The sequence below is a fragment of the Triticum aestivum genome, chromosome 3B, assembly GCF_018294505.1.
Source record: "Triticum aestivum cultivar Chinese Spring chromosome 3B, IWGSC CS RefSeq v2.1, whole genome shotgun sequence".
NCBI lineage: Eukaryota > Viridiplantae > Streptophyta > Magnoliopsida > Poales > Poaceae > Triticum > Triticum aestivum.
In genome coordinates this window covers 166,418,482-166,438,201 of record NC_057801.1, presented here as the reverse complement: position 1 = coordinate 166,438,201, position 19,720 = coordinate 166,418,482, and the positions used below count along the sequence as shown (strand labels likewise).

Sequence of the window (19,720 nt, the reverse complement as noted above, 5' to 3'; positions counted from 1 at the left end):
CTTATCATATGGTTGATCACAGCTGTGACTACCCTATTAATACGGCTATCAAGCCAATGTTATCATAAGAGCGCAACTCTGGTTACTTCGGTAATCCGGCTATCAAGCCAATATTATCATAAGGGGCCAAAGAGAGTCTGTCGCACAGCACAACTCAAACATGAGTATCCCTTGAGCACAGCTCACAGTATCACTTGGGGGCTATGTTCGAACCATAATCACACCTCTTGATAGGCATAAGGGCCACCAGGGAAATCATTTGGGGGCTTGGTCGTATCTGAACCATAGCTACACCTCTTGATAGGCATAAGGCCGCCAGGGAAATCACTTGGGGGCTATGGGTTCGAACCATAGTTACACCTCTTGATATGCATAAGGGCACCAGGGAAATCACTTGGGGGCTTGGTCGTATCCGAACCATAGCTACACCTCTTGATAGGTATAAGGCCAACAAGGAAATCACTTGGGGGCTCTGGTCATATCCGAACCATAGCTAAAACTCTTGATCGGTACAATGCCACAATTATGACTACTTGGGGGCTCTGATCATATCCGAACCATAGCCTAATCCCTCTTGGTCATACATATACATCATCATATGTTGCATTATCATTACATCATCATAGCATGTATCATATGTGCATTGATAGATCGGCGTTTATTGACCCGGCTTGGCTTTCAATTATAAGTTGTCAGTACATGATCAGTTATAATCCGGCATTTATTGACCCGGTCTGGTTTCGACTACAAGTCACCGGTATTATATATGGATAAACCAGTGTTTATTGTAACCCGACATGGCTTTATTATAAACCAGCAAAAGCATGGTGGGAGTTATCAGCACTCCAGGTTTGGGTTTCCACCCTTACTACAAAAAAAGTTGGTAAACCAACGATGTGATTCAATATCACATGTATGATATATTTCATATTTTATTATCCTTGCAACCTTGGTTATAAACCCGGGTTATATGTTGGGCATTATGACCCGTCCGACGGTAAACCGCCAGGACACTTTAAACTTGTTGTATGCAGAAACAGGTTGAATAGAGCATAATTATAAATCACCGGCGTTTATTAAACCGGCCTGGCTTTAAGATGATAAGTCGCCAGTATATGATGAGAAATTATCCGGTGTTTGTTAAACCAGCATGGCTTTAAGACGATAAGTCGCTAGTATATGATGAGAAATTATCCAGTATTTATTAACCCGGCCTGGCTTTGAACTATAAGTCGCTAGTATATATTTGGATTGCGCCATTGGAATCATGCACTCATAAATCATTGGATTATATTATTCAAATTTTCAAATAGCCAACATGGCTGGATTTTATTATGGTTATCAATAACCAGTATTATGATTAAGGTTTTCAAAGTCGCTTTAGAGCAATGGCTATCATATCATCAATGGATATGATTTATTCTATAATTGAAGGAATAGTCCCGAGTTGCTGCAGGCTTACGACCCGACACTTAGGGGCTATATTTTTCAAGTTAGGATTACATCAAATATGCAAGTCTCATGTCGCTGCAAGCATGCACCATAACACTTGGGGGCTAATGCAAAGTCATTTTTTGCCCATCTTATTGAAGACCCAACTCATCACATTATAATGAGCCGGCCCTTGGGGGCTACCAATTGCTCCTGTCAACAATTCAAGGTACACAAGTTAAATCCATTATATTGAAGGGTCCATTGCTCAGTTGGTAGAGTACAAGGCTCTTAACCTTGTGGACGTGGATTCAAGCCCCATGATGGGGGTTACATCATATGATGTTATTTTCGCTGAAGTATATATCAAGTCCTTGCTCAATATTATCTTACTGAGCCGGCCCTTGGGGGCTACACCGTTGCTGTTTAAAGTTTACATGATTATATTTACAAAAGTCCCTGCTCATTATTGCATAATGACCCGGCCCTTGGGGGCTACACTAGTTGAAGTTTTTATGGGAATAAGGCAATTTCAAGTCCCAGGTTGCTGCAAGCATGACAACCCGACACTTGGGGGCTACATATACGGAGTATTCAGTTTTTACTAGTGACTGAGATGAACAACATGGATTTCTTCAAAGTGGCAGTAATTATATAAGTCTCAAATTATCATTTTGTTCTGTTCAAGACTTGGGGGCTACATGTAATATGGATATAAGGGAGAAATATCTTCCGATTTTCAGTATGACCCGGCATCACCAATCATTATAAGCCAGTGTCTGCAACAATCATAAACCGGCGTTGGCAACAATCATGAACCGGCATTGGCAACAATCATGAACCGGTGTTGGAAACAATCATGACCCATAATTATCAGTTTTTATAACCCGACAATTTTGGAATCATAGATCGGCAAGTTCTACATTTTCAAACCGGCTGAATATCAGTTGAATATTTGAAGACCAATATTTTTGTCAGCTCAGAGCATTGAAGGATGATTCAAATGGATTCTTTATTTACAATATTTCTTCTGCAAGCAAATTGATTATGAAGCTGGTCTATTGACTCGGATTTTCTAGAAGGAACAAATGGCAAGGATTTAAGGATGATCAAGTGCCGGTTTATAAGAATCTTTAACCCGGAGCACAAGCCGCCAAGTTTGTTCTTGTGTTTGTTTTATAGTCAGTTTAACATGGATGAATCCAAATTAAACCGGGGGCTAATGTCGGGGATATAACCCATGGTATGAACCGGCCGGAAATATGACCTGGCTGGACTTGGCGGTTTACTTGAGACCCGGTTTACACTCGGCGATTCATTGGTGACCCACCCTGACCAGATGGTTTACAAGCAACCTACCTGAACATTATGACTCACTGGTAACCCGGCGGGCGGGACAGACGGATGACAAGGCCCAAGGCCCAGAAGGCCGGTTTATGTTAATGGCGGGCCAGTTTAAGAGGAAAGGCGTGAAGAATATTTAGCTTACAAGGAGTTACGACCTGGACTTGTATCCGGTTTGTATTAGAAGGTAGACTAGTCCTGATCCTAAAAGGACTCCACATGTAACCCACCCCTCCAACTTATATAAGGAGGGGCAGGGCTCCCCAAAGAGGGACAAGCAAGAAACAATCTCTAGGGCTAGACACAACTAGAGGAGAGCCGGTTTACGGCGACTCCCTCGTGATGATAATGAGATCTAGCCTCAAACAACATGTAGGGTTGTTACCGGATGATATTTCCCGGGGCCTAAAGCTGTCTAAACCCTTGTCTTGTGTTGCGTCTCTCAATTCCGCTCAACCCCTCTCAAGCTACCACATAGATGTGTTGGCCTCGCGACTAAGTCCTCACACTAAAGGACATTTGACGTGTTAATTCCACGATAGTCATCCTCATGGTATTCTTCTTGAATCACTAACCCACGAGTAGGAGTCTTCTTGGTGAAGTTGTTCTTGTTGGGGAAGGACTTGGCTTTGTCTTTTCGAATGAGCTTGCCACCATTGTCTTCCCGCTTCTCGTAAGGACAATCCACAACAAAGTGACTCATATTGCCACAATTGTAACAAGTTCTCACTCATTGCTTGCCGTTGAACCCACTTGAATTGTTCTTGTTGAAATTGGGCCTTGTGTTCTTCTTGCTCCAAAATTGCCTTGAAGCAAGAGCCATGTGCTCATGATAATCATATTTTGTATCCTCGGGATTGCCCTCCTCATCTTCCTCATCTTCCTCTTCTTCCACAACGACCTTGGCCTTCAAGGCAAGAGTGGACTTCTTTGTTCTTTGAGAACGGAGCGTTGTCGGCGGTCTTGTCCAAGATGCTAATAGCAACGAACTCATCCAACACTTCACTCGAGGTCATGGAGTGGAAGTCCGGTCTTTGACGGATGACGGAGGACATGGCCTTGTTGTAGGGCATCATGGTCTTCAGGAACTTGCGCTTGATCCAATTGTCATCCGTGTCCTTACTCCCATGATCTCGGAGTGAGACCGCGAGTTTGGTTACTCTCCGAAAGAGCTCACGAGGTTCTTCATCTTCCTTCATTGCAAACTCATCGGCTTCATCTTGCACCACTTCATAGTTGGAGCGTTGAATGCTTGCGCTTCCCCGATAGAGAGACACAACGCAATGCCACGCGTCTTTGGCCATGGCGTAGGGTCGAATATGAGGAAGATCTTCGGGGAGGATTGCATCTTGGATGATGAAGAGAGCATTCTCATTGAATTGATTATCCATGGCTTCTCTAGGGGTGAAGTTGCTTTGGTCATGTGGATAGAAACCTTCTTCAATGATTCTCCAAAGATTAGTATTCACATGATTTAAACAACGCTTGAAGCGATACACCCAAGAATCAAAATCCTCATTTTTCACAATCTTAGGAGGAGGACCGGCATGATTTAAATGAGTAGAGGGAATCGGTCCTCCATAAGTTGGAGGTTCCACATGGGCATAGATGCCGGTGCCATTTCTACCACTAGTAGAAGGACCCTTTTCACTATTAGCTTCCCCCTTGTCGGAGTTAGCATTCGTCACCTTGTTAGTGGGATCACCCACTTTCATCTGCGAGGTAGATAGTTTAAGTCCTTCTAGGAATTTAGTAAACATGCTTTCAACCTCGGTAGTCATGGAGTTTTTTAATGTGTCCAAAGCCACATTGAATTCCTCATGAGAGACCGCGGTTCCCCCATCGGCCGTAGACGAGGTAGGATTCACACCGGAGTGCTCCTTCACACCGTCTGCGGTGTCAACCATACTCTTCGGATGGCAAAGTCCTTAATAAAGAGACGAGGCTCTAATACCAATTGAAAGGATCGATATAGTTGACTAGAGGGGGGGCGGTGAATAGGCAACTAACACTTTTTAATCTTTTCTTTACCAATTTAAACTTTGCATCAAAGAATGTTGTCTAGATATGCAACTATGTGAGCAACCTATATGATGCAATAACAACTAGCACATAAGCAAGCAAGAGAAACAACACTAATAAGCTTGCACAAGTAAAGGCACGAGATAACCAAGAGTGGATCCGGTGGAGACGAGGATGTGTTACCGAAGTTCCTTCCTTTTGAGGGGAAGTACGTCTCTGTTAGAGCGGTGTGGAGGCACAATGCTCCCCAAGAAGCCACTAGGGCCACTGTATTCTCCTCACGCCCTCACACAATGTGAGATGCCGTGATTCCACTATTGGTGCCCTTGAAGGCGGCGACCGAACCTTTACAAACAAGGTTGGGGCAATCTCCACAACTTAATTGGAGGCTCCCAACGACACCACGAAGCGTCACCACAATGGACTATGGCTCCGAGGTGACCTCAACCGTCTAGGGTGCTCAAACACCCAAGAGTAACAAGATCCGCTAGGGATTAGTGGGAGGAATCAAATTTCTCTTGGTGGAAGTGTAGATCGGGACCTTCTCACCCAATCCCGAGCAAATCAACAAGTTTGATTGGGTAGGGAGAGAGATCGGGCGAAAATGGAGCTTGGAGCAATAATGGAGCTTAGGGTTAGAAGAGGTGAGTCTTCTTGGAGAAGAAGACCCCCTTATATAGTGGGGGGACAATTCCAACCGTTACCCACCACTCAGCCTGCGACCCGCCATACTACTGCATCAGAGGAGCGGTACTACCACACGGGCCTGTGGTACTACCGCGGTGGACCGTGGTACTACCGTGGGCCCGGTAGAGCCTAGATCTGAACAGAAGAGCACAGACAGGGCGCGGTAGAACAGCAGGCGCAGTACTACCGCGGCCCTATGCAGTACTACCGCAGAGCAACCACAGGCCAGGCACGGTAGGCATAGATGTAAAAAATTACATCTGTGACTACCTCCGCTAATATATTATCGAGCGAAAATCTGACACATTACTACCGCGAACCAGGGGTGCGGTACTACTGTGAAGGGTGCGGATGTAAAAATTACATCCGCCCCTACCTCCGCTCCTGCTGTTGTACCTGGCCAGGCGACACGGTACTACCGCGCCGCAGCATGGTACTACCGCGTTGGGCGCAGATGTAAAAAATTACATCCGCCCCTACTACCGCTTGAGCAGCGGCGCCAGGCCAGAACTCACAGTACTACCGCTTAGGAGGAGCGGTACTACCATGGAAGCCCACAGTACTACCGTGCCGGAGCCCGGTACTACCGCTGGCTCCTGCGGTAGTATCGCTCAGAGGAGCAGTACTACCGCTAGCCTGAGAAGAGCAACTCGGAGTCCTTCATTTCGTAGAGACAAGGTGAGACGGAGGAAACTCCAAAGAGCCAAAGGAAAGGCGGTGCAAAAGGGGACATGTACGTGAGATTCCATCCAAACCTTTCCAAAGCGGACCCCCTCTTAATAGTACGGCTTTCCTACGACTCAGCTCCACCGAAAAGAACCATAGAAAAACGCCGTCTTCAATAATCTTCGAGGGGTATCAAATCGTCTTGTGTTTAGTCATGATATATCTAAAAAACTCAATACACACGATTAGTCCGCAAAAGCATTGTCATCAATCATCAAAACTACTAGGGGACAAGAATGCCCTTACACGAAGGTTTCATTCCGTTTGGACTCCGTTTGATATTCCTTTTCTTCCAAACACTGAAATAGGCAAAAAAAACAGCAATACGGGCTGGGTCTCCGGTTAGTAGGTTAGTCCCAAAAATGATATAAAAGTGTAAAGTAAAGCCCATAAACATCCAAAACAAGTAATATAATAGCATGGAACAATCAAAAATTATAGATACATTGGAGACGTATCAAGCACCATGCAAATGAATGGGCAATAATAGGCATATTTTGTCCGGCTTTCTAGTTGGACCATTTCAAAAGGTATAAACCCCAAGAAAAAACAAGTAGTTATAAGATAGATGGTACTTGAGGGTTGACCACTTCTTATTTCAAGGCTACCGGGTTCCCCGAATTAGATGAAAACTAAACATTGGGAGCTTAGTAAAAAGTTGTTGGTCTAAAATGCCAATGATAGTTTCCCTCTTGATTAGATGCTACAATATACATGAAAATCACATCACGTTAGCCGATGAGATCTTGTGAAAGCCATAAACAACCTATTATGGAAAGTAGCTTACGACTTTGTCAAAGTCAGTAAAAGGCACAAGAGGTCCACACATGGTCTTATGGTCATCAAGAAAGGTGAGTCATGGGGTATTGGGAGGGGGGCTCCCTTCGGGATGTTTTTAAGGTTACTCAATCAAGCTATTACAAGGGACCAAAATAATAAAAAAAGGGTTCCAATGAGATGCAAAAGCACACACAAACTAGAGGATCTTCATATGATAAAGGACAGGGTTCTATGGCTGATGGAAGAGTGGAACACTATCCATGATGACACTCACTCACAGAAGGTCCGAGTTGCTGAGCGTTGGCGGTCGTCAAATGAAGGATGGATTAAAGCAAACACAGATAAATGCCATGTCAAAGGCGGGTGATTTCGTTGGTGGAGGGGCGGTCCCGAGAGACCATCATGGAGCTTTCCGAGCGGGAGCACACCATTTCCCCTTCCATTTTAGATCCTGAGCTAACTGGGCTCATGGCGTGCAGACACACTCTTCAACTAGCGGACGACTGGAAACAGACCCACAAGCTACTGTCTTCAAGATCAACGCATCAACGAGGGATCTCCCTGCTAATGGGCATATGGCGGACGAGGTGAAGGAACTTGGTTCCAGGTATCGCCGACATGTGTGAGCAAAGAGGTAGCCTCAGAGTGTCTTAGACCTTTTTAATAAAGTGTAGCAATTCCAACCCAGAAAAGGATTCTAGATTCTAAATTCTAAAAATAGAATATGAGGGAGGTAAAAGTCTTTCGGCGCGCCTGTGTGACATCGTAAGCCACGTTTCACAAATCCCAACTCGAAAATGCCAAGTCAAGGCTCGAGTCTGACACCCCCCCCCCCCAAAAGGCTAGTAGTTATGTACTAAAAGTTTTAGCTCTTATCTTTTGAATAATTTCACATTTTGGACCACTCTACAAATTCGATGTTAGATTTTTAAACATGGAAAATTGAACTTTTTATGGCAAATTATGTGTCGCGAGCCTAACAAATCCCTTCAGAAGCATGACAAAATCTTGGCATGTTCAATACATGCCAAGATTTGGCATGCTTGCGGCATGTAATTTGACATAAAAAACCGTTCAATTTGCCATGCTTAGAAATCTGATGTTAGATTTTTAGCATTTTTGTAAGTTTTTCTTGCTTGAGGGCCATGCTTTAGATGGGAAACAATAGCCCAAGGCTTGCCCAGCCATCAGGCTTTTGGGCCAGCCTATACATAAAGTGAAAAATATGAGTTGCAAGAGAGTAACAATGACATTTTATTTGTGTATTATGTTCGTCCTGGTTTATTGGGCCCTTGAGCCAAAATGCAAAGACCAAGAAAAGTATGCATGTAGAGAAATTGAAAATAAATTACCTCTCTAATCATCCCTACTAACTAGGCCTATTTACTACCTCTGTGCATGCAATGGCTATTGCACGCATGTAGCCTGCATGCATATCCAATCAAGCAGCCCCATGCGCTTGCTTACATGGGAAGAGTGTTGGAATCTGGAATGGAGGAAATAAAGTGACGTGCTTAAATGCAACGGTCTAATAAAAATGCAGCGGTCTAATAAAATAAAGTGACGTGCTTAAATGCCGCGGTCTAATAAAAATGATACAACCTCTGGTAGCTCACATGACTAATAAACCAGGACGGAGGTAGTACATGTTCATTCATACATTTCTTATGATTATATTTGCCAGGAACAAATGCATAGCTGGTTCGATTCTCATATATGTGCATGTTGTTTTTGTTTAAACATTATTGAACTTAATGTGTTTGTATCCTCAAAAGCTAGCGTATTTAAGATTAGGTTATCTCCTTTCCCCCTTTTTGAGTGAGGTTGTCTCTTTTCTAAAACATTTTCTATCAAGAATTATAGTGATGTATTACCAGATTAGAAGTAGATTTCATATTTGTCGGATGGTTAGAAAGACAGTGGTATCTTTTGCCCACCAAAGTTCAAGTCCCCAACTTGATATTGATACTCGCATTTTTCTGGATTTATTTCAGGCCTTTTGGCGATGTGCATTCAGTGAGAGAAGATGTTCCGGTCAACTACGAAGGCGTCTATGGCGACTTCGTCTCAATCGCTCGGAGGTTAGCGTGCGTGCGTTCATACGATTGAATGTATGTGCGTATGTATAAGCGTCTACGTTTGTATTGTGTTCGAAAAAAAATAAAAGAATAGATTCTGCATTTTTTTGTCGGAAAGATTCTACATTCAAGTGGGAACGAAAATTAGCCGTTCAATAAAATAAAATAAATAAACAAAATGGTGATAAACTGAAAAGGAGAGATTCCAACTGCTTAGCAGGAGGCGCGGCCGAGCTACAGCCTACAGACACATCGCTTTCCGCTTCCGCCGCCAGGCCGTCTCCTCCGACCTCTCGCGCCTCACCCTCCTCTAAACCCCTGGTTGAACCCTAGCCACCGCCTCCGGGAGCATGCACGCCAGGCTGCTCGGCGCTCCGTCCCGCGCCTCCGCCTGCACCTCCTCCCCGTCGGCCCCCTCCGCCGGCCGCCACCCGTGCCGCGCGTCCTGGAAACCGCGGCCGCCAAGCCGGAGCTCCGCCTCGCCGCCGCCTCTCTCGCTGTTGCGCGCCGGCGCATCCATGGAGCCCGCTTCGACGGAGGGGTAAGCTACTCGTGGATTGTCGATTCGTGCCGATTGCCGCGTATGGTTCTCGCCGCTCGGTGAATTCCTGGCGATTTCCGTGTCCCCTGGGCGTTGTTGCAGAGTTTTCACCTGATTGGTCTGCTTCTGCGTGTGCGGTGTTTCAGGCAGAGCGACCCTCCTGTGCGTGGCGTGGCCGATAGGGTCGTCGGGGTGCTGGGGGGCGGCCAGTTGGGGAAGATGCTGTGCCAGGCGGCCAGTCAGATGGGGATCAAAGTGGCCATCCTGGACCCCCTCAAGGACTGCCCGGCAAACTCCGTCTGTCACGAGCATGTCGTGGGGAGCTTCAATGATGGTGTCGCGGTCCGTGAGTTTGCGAAGAGGTAGGCGAAACTGTGATCCCGCTTGGTTGTTTTGGGGGCTGGCATCCCTGTACATTATCGTTCTCACTTCTCAATCTGCTTAGACAAATCCTTTGTATGATGTTAGGTGTGATGTTCTAACTGTGGAAATTGAGCATGTGGATGCTGTGGCACTTGAGAAGCTTGAAAAACAGGGTGTTGTTTGTGAACCCAAAGCCTCTGCCATCACGATTATTCAGGTGACCTTTCCCTTCTTGTGCCAACCGTCCTACTGTTTGGACAACTTCATACTACAACTACTAGCATCTAATGGGCTATTCATGGCAGATGCATTTCCACCTTTTGTATATGCTATGCTTGATGTATTGATACTCTGTTCTACTGCAGGACAAGTACAGGCAGAAAGGCCATTTCTCAAAATTTGGAATTCCGATAGCTGACTTTGTTGAAGTAATCCACTGTCTGTTTACTTTTAGTGAAATTATTGGAGCTGTAATTGTTTTGATATAAATTTGTAGTGGTGTTTTGCAGGTTGATACTTTAAGTAGTATAGAGAAAGCTGGGGAAATATTTGGCTATCCCTTAATGGTAAAAAGTAAAAGATTGGCATATGATGGTCGTGGGAATGCTGTTGCTCACAATAAAGAGGAGCTATCTTCTGTTGTTTCTTGTAAGTTGATACACATTCGTGTTATTTTTTAAAATCAATTAAAAAAAAACCCGCAGCAGTGTCCTGATAAACACTGATTTAGCACAATCCTTTCTAATTGAATTCCTAAAACCAGAAGCTGTTCTATGATTTGCTGAATCAGCTATAAGGCGAGCTAGCATTTAAACTTTTTAAGCTATTATTTCGAGGCCCATGTTTCTTAACATAGTCTGAACTGGCCCAATCACGTGTAAAATAATCAACTGACGATGAAACTAATTTTCATTGATTCTTTATTGCTGCAGCACTCGGTGGATTTGAGCATGGCTTGTATGTTGAGCGGTGGACACCTTTTGCAAAGGTTAGTTTTATTTGATTTTATTTTTCTAAGAAATTAAATCCCATTAAAATTGGTCAAACCCTCAACTATCTCTTTTATGCCCTGCAGTATTTTTTAAGTGTTTGTAAGTTATATACACGCAAAAAAGTGTTTGTAAATTATATATATTTTCTCTAATTTGTATCTTTCTGAATGTTAAGGAACTGCATTTTGGGGTTTCCAAGTTAACCCAAGTTAACTTTGTGGTTGACATTGCAAATGATCTGCAGTAGTCAGTCACATATTGTGTAGTCACCATTTATAATTTTTGGCTGCATGCACATACTGCTATTTGTTCTTTGTGGACTTGCATCTGGCAGTGTCATACATGCAAGCTCGAGATGAATATATGATAAGTTCTGCAAGTTTATTGCAAGATATTTGTTTGTTCTTTTGTAGAATTTATTACAGAATACCATGATAGGAGTAATATAACAGAACAGATTGCTTGAATGCCTATCATATTGTCATGGGTTACAAGTATTACAACTTCTGTTTTTTTGCTTATGCATTTCTGTTATTTGTCGTTCTTTCATTCAGGAGCTATCTGTAATTGTGGCAAGGAGCAGAGATGGTTGTACAGTCTGTTATCCTGTCGTCGAAACCATTCATAAGTAAGAAATTCCTTTTGTTAAGATTATTATTTTTTGGTCCTGCATATCTGTTCTCCAAATTTGCAAAACATGAAGCCTTTGTCTGGAACATTCAGGGATAACATCTGCCATCTTGTTGAAGCTCCTGCTCAGATACCTGAGAAAATGAAGAAGTTAGCTACCAGTGTAGCTGAAAAAGCTATCAAATCGTTAGAAGGTGCTGGTGTTTTTGCTGTCGAACTATTTTTAACAAATGACAATCAGGTTTGTTCGAACATTTATGCATGTCTTATATAATTGAATCGTCCTATGGTGATGTTGGATCTTTCTCATGTTCATAATTTTACTAGGTTTTATTGAACGAAGTAGCCCCTAGACCTCACAATAGTGGACACCATACAATCGAGGCATGTTACACTTCACAATATGAGCAACATTTACGTGCTATTCTTGGACTTCCTCTTGGTGATCCTGCAATGAAAGCACCCGCAGCAATAATGTACAACATCCTGGGCGAGGATGAGGTATATATATATTTGGTTTCGTGTTGATTTGCCCTCCATTTTTTGCTATGTTAAACATTGATAGTTAGGTCAATATCTGCTAGATTATGTTAGTTACTGATTATTTTTTAGGTCACCATGTTATTATTCTGGTTACCTGTATAATGTTGAGCACCAATTGCTACAGGGCGATTCGGGATTTGTTTTAGCCCATCAGCTGATTAAGAGGGCGTTAAATATTCCAGGTGCATCAGTCCATTGGTATGCAAAGCCAGGTTGGTTCAGCCCACACACTTAGCTGTTGTTGCAGAAAGTTGACAATTCTGCTTTGCTTTCCCATGCCATAAAATATTACTTCAAGAATTGTTCTTCCAGAGATTCGGAAGCAAAGAAAGATGGGTCATATTACAATTGTGGGGCCTTCTATGTTCGATGTAAAAGCACATTTGGACAGGTTGCTGCAGAGAGACACAGATGGCCCAAAGAAAGGTTAGATTTATTCATATCATACCATTGGTCTATCTTCAACTTGCTGTTGGGGGATGTAATGCCCTTTAGGTAGTACTGTACTTTATGGTTTGCATGACTTAGATTATTCTGTTTGATATCTCTGTTAACTATAGATTTTCACTGTGTATTTATTTATTGAAGGGGACAATAGTTTTCTATATGCACTAACTTGGATGACTTTTAAACTTTATTCATATACTTTAGAAATAATGAAACAACAGTGTATTAGGATGCCGGAAAGAGAGTATAGGAGGCAGATGAAATTTGAACAGTGAATAACCAGTTTAAAACAAATAATTATACTACTGGGGCAAATAATGGCAATGGCTCAATGCATGTAAGTTATCTGGTCTGTCTAAATTCTAGTGATTGAAACTTGTTACACCCTCGTGATGTCTTTGTATTTTCCATGGTGAAATTATTCAGGCTTTTATATGCCACCTGCCAATAACTTTTACTTAATTCCTTTCTTGGTGATGAAAGTCTTCTCATTCTATTCATTCCATTTGCTGAGGAGGTCTAGAATGCTGTGTTAATTACAGTTAGACCTCGTGCTGCGGTTATAATGGGCTCGGATTCTGATCTTCCCATAATGAAAGATGCTGCAGCAGTACTGGAGAAATTCAACATACCTTTTGAGGTTTGATTTGTAAAACCTTTCTGTAGACAAGCTATGGGCTGTTGGCATGGCCCGTCTGCAGCTTCATGGATTGTTCGTTTTTTCAGCTTACAATTGTTTCGGCACACCGTACACCAGAGAGGATGTACGCTTATGCATTGTCTGCTAAGGAAAGGGGCTTAGAGGTCATTATTGCAGGCGCAGGTGGAGCAGCTCACTTACCAGGCAAGTGTCAGTTTACGGGAAAAAACATGCTCCTAAATTCACCATACTGTTTTCTAAACATAGATATTAGGGTGGAATTATGTGTATTCTGTTATGCCCTATTCTTTCAAAGCAAGTAATGTCGGGGAGCGGTAACGTGTTATTATCTATTCTATCAAGTGTCTGTTATAGTATGTTGGAGTTTATGAAATAAAGTAGTGTTTCTTGATCAAATGGACACAACATTGACACTGTTAACAAAGCCTGTATGCCTGAAGTCTAATGAACGATTTATTCATGATTTTTTTATGATTAATGAAGTACAATCTTGTAACTGTTTGTTGCAGGCATGGTGGCTTCATTGACTACTCTTCCTGTAATTGGAGTCCCCATCTGGACTAAATCATTACAGGGAACGGATTCCCTCCTATCTATTGTGCAGGTGAGGGCTTAAGTCTTCTTTTTAATACCATTCAAAAGCAGAATGATACTGTGATAAACATCACATAATCGTTGATTGTAACTATGTATCAATGCCCTCTCTTCTTGCATCATCAGATGCCTTCTACTCCCTCCGTTCCTAAATATAAGTCTTTTTAGAGATTCTAATATAGACTACATACGGAGCAAAATGAGTGAATCTACACTCTAAAATACGTCTATATTCATCCATATGTAGTCCATATTCAAATCTCTAGAACGACTTATATTTAGGAACGGAGGGAGTAATTTCTAATCGATTACTTATGGACGAAGTTGACTCTTGTGTTGTTTATTCTCATCAATTTGACAGATGCCGAAAGGTATTCCTGTTGCTACTGTTGCAATTGGAAACGCTGAAAATGCAGGCTTGTTGGCAGTTCGGATGCTTGCCTCAAGAGATACTGAGTTGTCGGACAGGTATGGTTCATTTCTGATGTTATTCTCTTGCAAATTTCAAATTCAGCTTGGTACCCTGCGTGTAATTTGTATGGTCAGCCACTGGTTTCAAACTGATAACTGGTCGTCACTGGAAGGTTGGTGGTAGATGCAGATCCCCATAATGGGTAAAATTGCCAACAGAGAAACAGAGCTAGTCAAGATATCAATAAGATGGACCAGTTTATTTATAAATATACTAATAAACTCTTTACAGTCAAGATTTTTTTTAGAATTATTTGAGAATTTCAGCCAGTCAAAATCATAAATGGAATTTATGGCTTTCATGGCCAACCCTTTTTGTGTGGTGCGAAAGGATACACTGTTAACAGAGTGGCTTGAACCGACAATCCTTGCTTGGAATGCGCTTTGCCAGTACATATGGTTTGTATCGTGTATCTGATTGTAGCAGGAAGTCTCCAGTAATCTGGTACACCAACATTGATGTCTATACTCAATCGCAGCCTGCAATTAGGGTGGATAATAAGCTAGTTCGTCACGACTCGTTAAACTAGGGAAGCAGCCACTGCCACAAGACCCATCAACAACTGGCCAGAGCGAGGCATTGCACAGTTGCATGCAGAGTGGGGATCTGAGTTTGGCGTGGGTGGTCATACAGAGGCAGAAGATTCACAGGTTCTTTTCATGCCATGTTCTGGCACCCGCTCACGGAGGCCAGCAGTTGCGGTGTGTGGGTGGGTGGGGGTGGAGTTGGTTGCAGGCTGGAACTGGATGTGATTGAGGGTGAGCAGAGGAGTTGAACTGTGTTGGTGATTTGCGTTGTGTGGGCTGGGATAGTAGAATGTTGCAGATATGGTTATCTGAAGAGGATTTTCATGGACGACAATGTTTTGCTATCTTTATGGCATCGCCATTATTCAATTCATTTACAGTTTTTGTCAAATTTTGGATTGGTTCTTTGTGTTAGACTGTTTCATGCTGGCTGCTTTTGCTGGTGATTTGGTTATTTGCTATTGAACTTTTTTCCATTGAACTATTTAGTTGTGTTTAACATCATTGCTTATTTATGGTTTTTTCATTGTAATGACATTATGTATAATTGCATTAGTTAACATGAAGGGCACTACACATTCCCTGACAATACCTTGTTCCATGATCACTAGGCGTAGTTATGTGTGCTTAGTAACTTTTAAGATCGCTGCACAATTCGTTCTGATTTGTGTTTATTTCTTGCAGGGTAAATGAATACCAGCAAAATCTGGAAGACAGTGTGTTGGTCAAAGCAAGATTGCTCGAGGAATTAGGTTCAGACAAATATCTGGAGCAATGTATGAAGCCTTGAGCACTGGCTGTCTGTTCTGTTGACATCTCGTAGCATCCAACGTTGACAAAAGCAGATAAATAGTCCACCGTGGGTGAGATTCTTAAAGATAGTCGCACTAATACCGTTCTGAGTGCTAATTGTTCATCCGGCCTGCCTGGCTGTTCATCCGGCTTTCGTTCTTATTGTGCTAATTGTAACTGCCTGCTAAATTGCTCCACTCGTCCAATTTTTTCTCTTCCTCTAGTGTGGTCCTAGTGGAGTTTTAGAGTGAGAACAGGCAGAGGAATTTTTGTGTTGGAAATTAATACACTTTACACGCTGTGTAATTTTGCTAATATTTTTATCTTGGCGAATGCTCCTAGTGCCTTGATGTTCATATGGCGGCTACGGCCTACTCTCAGTCACAATCTTAGTAAAATTTTTGCTGTATGTTTTGAGTAATTCTATCACTGTTGTGGTCCAGTGGGGCAGATGGCAGCAACAGTGCAATTCATGCAGAAACTTTGGAGATCAATGTGTTGCCCTCGCATACCGTGACCAAATATAGCTTTGCAGATGTGATGATGTTGGGAAAAAGGCCATCAGGCTCATGGTCTTTTTTTGAGATTAATGATGAATATGATAGTCGAGATGATCATCTTGGTCGACCTCGCGAGATGTAGCAGGATGTGCAAACTTTGGCGCTTTTGCACTTAATAACATTTCTGCTTTCCAACCACCAGTTACATTCAGAGACACACTCATGATGATTATCTGAAGAGGATTTGGTGTCGTGATGGGCAGATTCATTGCCCAGGAAAGGTGTCAGTTAACTCATATCACGTTTTAGGATACATCATAACTTAGAGCATCTACAACCGGATCTAGCTAATCCGGCCCCCTTATTGCACGAACGTCCATGACAACATTAGCAAATTCTTAAATCTTAAATCCATACAATTATATGCAACGCAACACCTAGTCTAAAATTTCGCCCGTGCTTGTGCTTCAAGTCCTTGTTGTTTCCTTTTGTGTCCATGTTCGGCGGCTGTGAGTCCCGGGAAGTGAAGGTGCAGTCGCTGGCGAGGAAGAGTAGGACATGAGACACATACTGGCCCACATGGGCATGAGGCGTCGTCGTCTCCCATACCCTACTCTTTCTCGTCGGAGCTTGTGGTCTGGATGCCGCCGGTGAGGTGAGGTCCGCGATAGGTGTGGATGGGTCGACATCGTGGTCGGAGCTCGATGCTGCCACCCCGCGGTTGTTCGGAGCCACGGGGTGCCGGACACCGTTGCGGCGAGGACTCCGCCTCCGCGGCCTTGGCCTCGAGGGTTGTCGCAACCTCCACCCCCTGCCTCGCATTGCGAGCACACCTCGCCGCAGCTGACGGGCCGTAAGGCATTGCCGGCGTTTATCTCCAACTCGGAGTCTGATGCCGCGGGGACGACGCGCCACCGAAGGGGTTGCACCACCACCCCGGGGTTGCTTCGCCAGATGGTGGTCACCGCGTCTGATGAGACCGCGGTCATGCGCCTCGAGCCACTAGATCGGCAGATTCAAGCGCCATTTGCGGGACGAAATGGGTTCCCCCCGAATCGAGTTCGACTGCGGTCGGGCGCACTCCACCCGGGAGCGGTGGAGAGCCATGCAGGTGGCCATCTCCTTGTCCCCGCATAGGATTAGGTCCCAGTCGATGGATAGGGAGGTCTCAGAGTCGGATCCGCTGCCCCTCATGCCGGAGAAGGCCGAAGGTCGCCGGAACAAAGCTTGGAGATGGAGTGGAGTGGCTAGAGTTTCCTCCAGGATGTGGATAAGGACGAATATATGCAGGGTCGGGGTGGGCCAGCCTGGGCCGGATCTGCCATGACAGACGTGCTCGAGCGCGTTTGTGCTTCCTCATATCCGTCCCAGATATGAGCTGAATATAAGGGGTGACGGTCAGCCCGGACGTATAAGGCCGGTATTAGAGATGCGGCTTGCTCGCGATTATATTGACTGGTCATTAACCGAACCATCCGTTTGGGCGTATAGGAGCGTTTGAGGAGTTCGGTCGTAGATGCTCTTGTATATATGTGGGCTAGAAATGGTTCGACATTTGAAAATGGTCGTAGATGCTCTTGCATATATCCGACAGTTGAATATATGCGGGGTCGGCGTGCCTGGGCCGGATCCTCCATGGCCAACGCGCCCGAGCGTGTTCGGACTTCCTCATATCTGCCCCAGATATGAGTGAATAAGAGGGTGCCGGTCAACCCGAACGTATAAAGCCAATACGAGGGGTGCGGCTGGGTCGCGATTTCATGACTGGTCATTAACCGAACCATCCATCTAGGCGTATAGGGAGCGTTTGAGAAGTCCGATTGTGGATGCTCTTGTATATGTGGGCTAGAAATGGTCGACAGTTGCGAATTGTTAACTTGTTTTTTGGATTTAACGATTGTTGACATTGATTTATACTAGCCATATATGTCATCAATCATACTCCATCAGGACCGCCTTCTCCTTATCTACCTGCTCTGCATTGCAGCTCCGCATTGGCTTCGGCCTTGCACTGTTGTCACGATCTTAGCCACTCGACATGATGCTAGGGCTAGGAGAGATCTCTGATGCGCATGCAATGCAAGGTTCATGCCACTAGGCTGGATGGGCACGCAAGATTTGTGCCACTAGGCTAGGTTCTCTCATTCTCATAGTTAGTTGAGGTGATCACGGGGACGATTGCTGCTAACCGGCTGCCACTCTTGTGCTACTTGGTTCGAGGTTGTCATAGCTTCTGTTACGCATATAATACGTTGTATCGTTGAGCACTAGTACACTAGCTAGGGTGGCCATCCTCCTAGCCCCGAGCTCGCACGAGCGCATCGTGCATTCGTGTAGCTTTTCTGAGCGGACGGGCCTCATTGGGCAACTTGAGCACTTCATTGATCACTTAGCTAGACGGCGATGATTGGTTGGCAGGTAAAAAGGGCTCGTGATGATAGGGAAATGGTGCAAACGAACACGATCGAGTGGATATGATGCATATGTATATATGAACCTGGACTTAGATGGCTTAGATTGTGGTCGATCCCACACGCTGCATTGTACTGCCATGACAATGATGAATAGATCCAAAGTTTTTCTCTAAGAAAAAAGAAAGAACAGTTGTTTTTGTTATTTTTAGTCATTAGAGAAACTATTATTTCTAACCAAGTAAAACAAATTGCATATTATGAAACCTATGGTTGGACACACAAAAATTGGATGCAATAGGAAGTCTGCAATACCTCAATTGCTCAAAATTTCTTGAGTCACCTCTGCCTCTATACCATTGGCTCGGCATCACCATTTGATGGTTCATTGTATTACCCGTCGCCACGATTATCTTCACCACCTTGCTCCCGGATGACACTGTCAAATACCTGTTCGCACACGAACACGTCACCGTGTACCCTCGACGCCGGGGGTGATGCACCGCAGCTCACGTCGAAGGAGACCCGCCGGAAGCGCGGTACGCAAGACAATTTGGCGGGCGCTTTTGTACACCCGAAACCCCACACGCCCGGGAGGGACCCCGTCAGGGCGCGCGGCGGCTATGGGCTGCCCTAGGTCGGCCTGACCGCCCCTAGGGCCTCGAGGTTCGCCGCCCTGCAAAAGAAGAACGAACGAAGAACGAGGAAGAAGAAGAACTAGGGAGAAGAAAAAGTAAAGGTAAAAGATGTAGATAGATTTGTTCAATTGTGTGTTGTTCAATCGGTCGTCACCCCTTAGGTATATAAGAGGCGGCTGGACTTCCCGTGCAAGGAAAAGGCTTGGATTCACGTCCAAAACCCTAGTCAAATTCGGATTGATTTTGTCCGAACTTTTCAAAACTGTTCGGTTTAAACTGGCTGCACCTTGCGGGTCTTTTTTGTGGTGGTAAACGATCTCGGATGGAAACGAGCCCAAAAGCAATCTTGACCGTTTCGACGAGACGAACAACTTTTATGTTGAACGTTTTTTGGTCCGAGGTAATCTTGAGGGTCAAATCGGTCGCCCAAAACAGGTTATCCCTCGCGCTACCCATCAGACAGGGTGTCTGGTGGGGCACGCCAGTTTTTGCCTCTTGACAGGGCTGTATTCCGATGGCTCTAACTTTTGCATACGAACTC

General features: G+C 44.3%; 1 protein-coding gene across 1 annotated transcript; it reads left to right on the top strand.

Annotated features, from left to right (window-relative positions):
• The first annotated feature begins 9,299 nt into the window (after positions 1-9,299).
• Positions 9,300-15,986, top strand: LOC123069188 (phosphoribosylaminoimidazole carboxylase, chloroplastic). The gene is made up of 16 exons (XM_044491973.1): positions 9,300-9,609; positions 9,756-9,971; positions 10,078-10,189; positions 10,338-10,400; positions 10,482-10,620; positions 10,905-10,960; positions 11,519-11,592; positions 11,688-11,835; positions 11,922-12,095; positions 12,262-12,349; positions 12,450-12,563; positions 13,127-13,224; positions 13,311-13,428; positions 13,755-13,849; positions 14,201-14,307; positions 15,523-15,986. Exons 1-16 carry the CDS (start codon positions 9,419-9,421, stop codon positions 15,626-15,628), a joined length of 1,899 nt encoding a protein of 632 aa, XP_044347908.1. The 5' UTR covers positions 9,300-9,418; the 3' UTR covers positions 15,629-15,986.
• Positions 15,987-19,720: the final 3,734 nt, after the last annotated feature.

Excerpts from the sequence above, each read along its gene's own strand:
- LOC123069188 (XM_044491973.1), top strand. The coding sequence starts at position 9,419 with ATGCACGCCAGGCTGCTCGGCGCTCCGTCCCGCGCCTCCGCCTGCACC. Across the intron at positions 13,429-13,754 it reads TGGAGCAGCTCACTTACCAG|GCATGGTGGCTTCATTGACT; the intron begins GCAAGTGTCAGT and ends TGTTTGTTGCAG. Across the intron at positions 13,850-14,200 it reads CCCTCCTATCTATTGTGCAG|ATGCCGAAAGGTATTCCTGT; the intron begins GTGAGGGCTTAA and ends TCAATTTGACAG.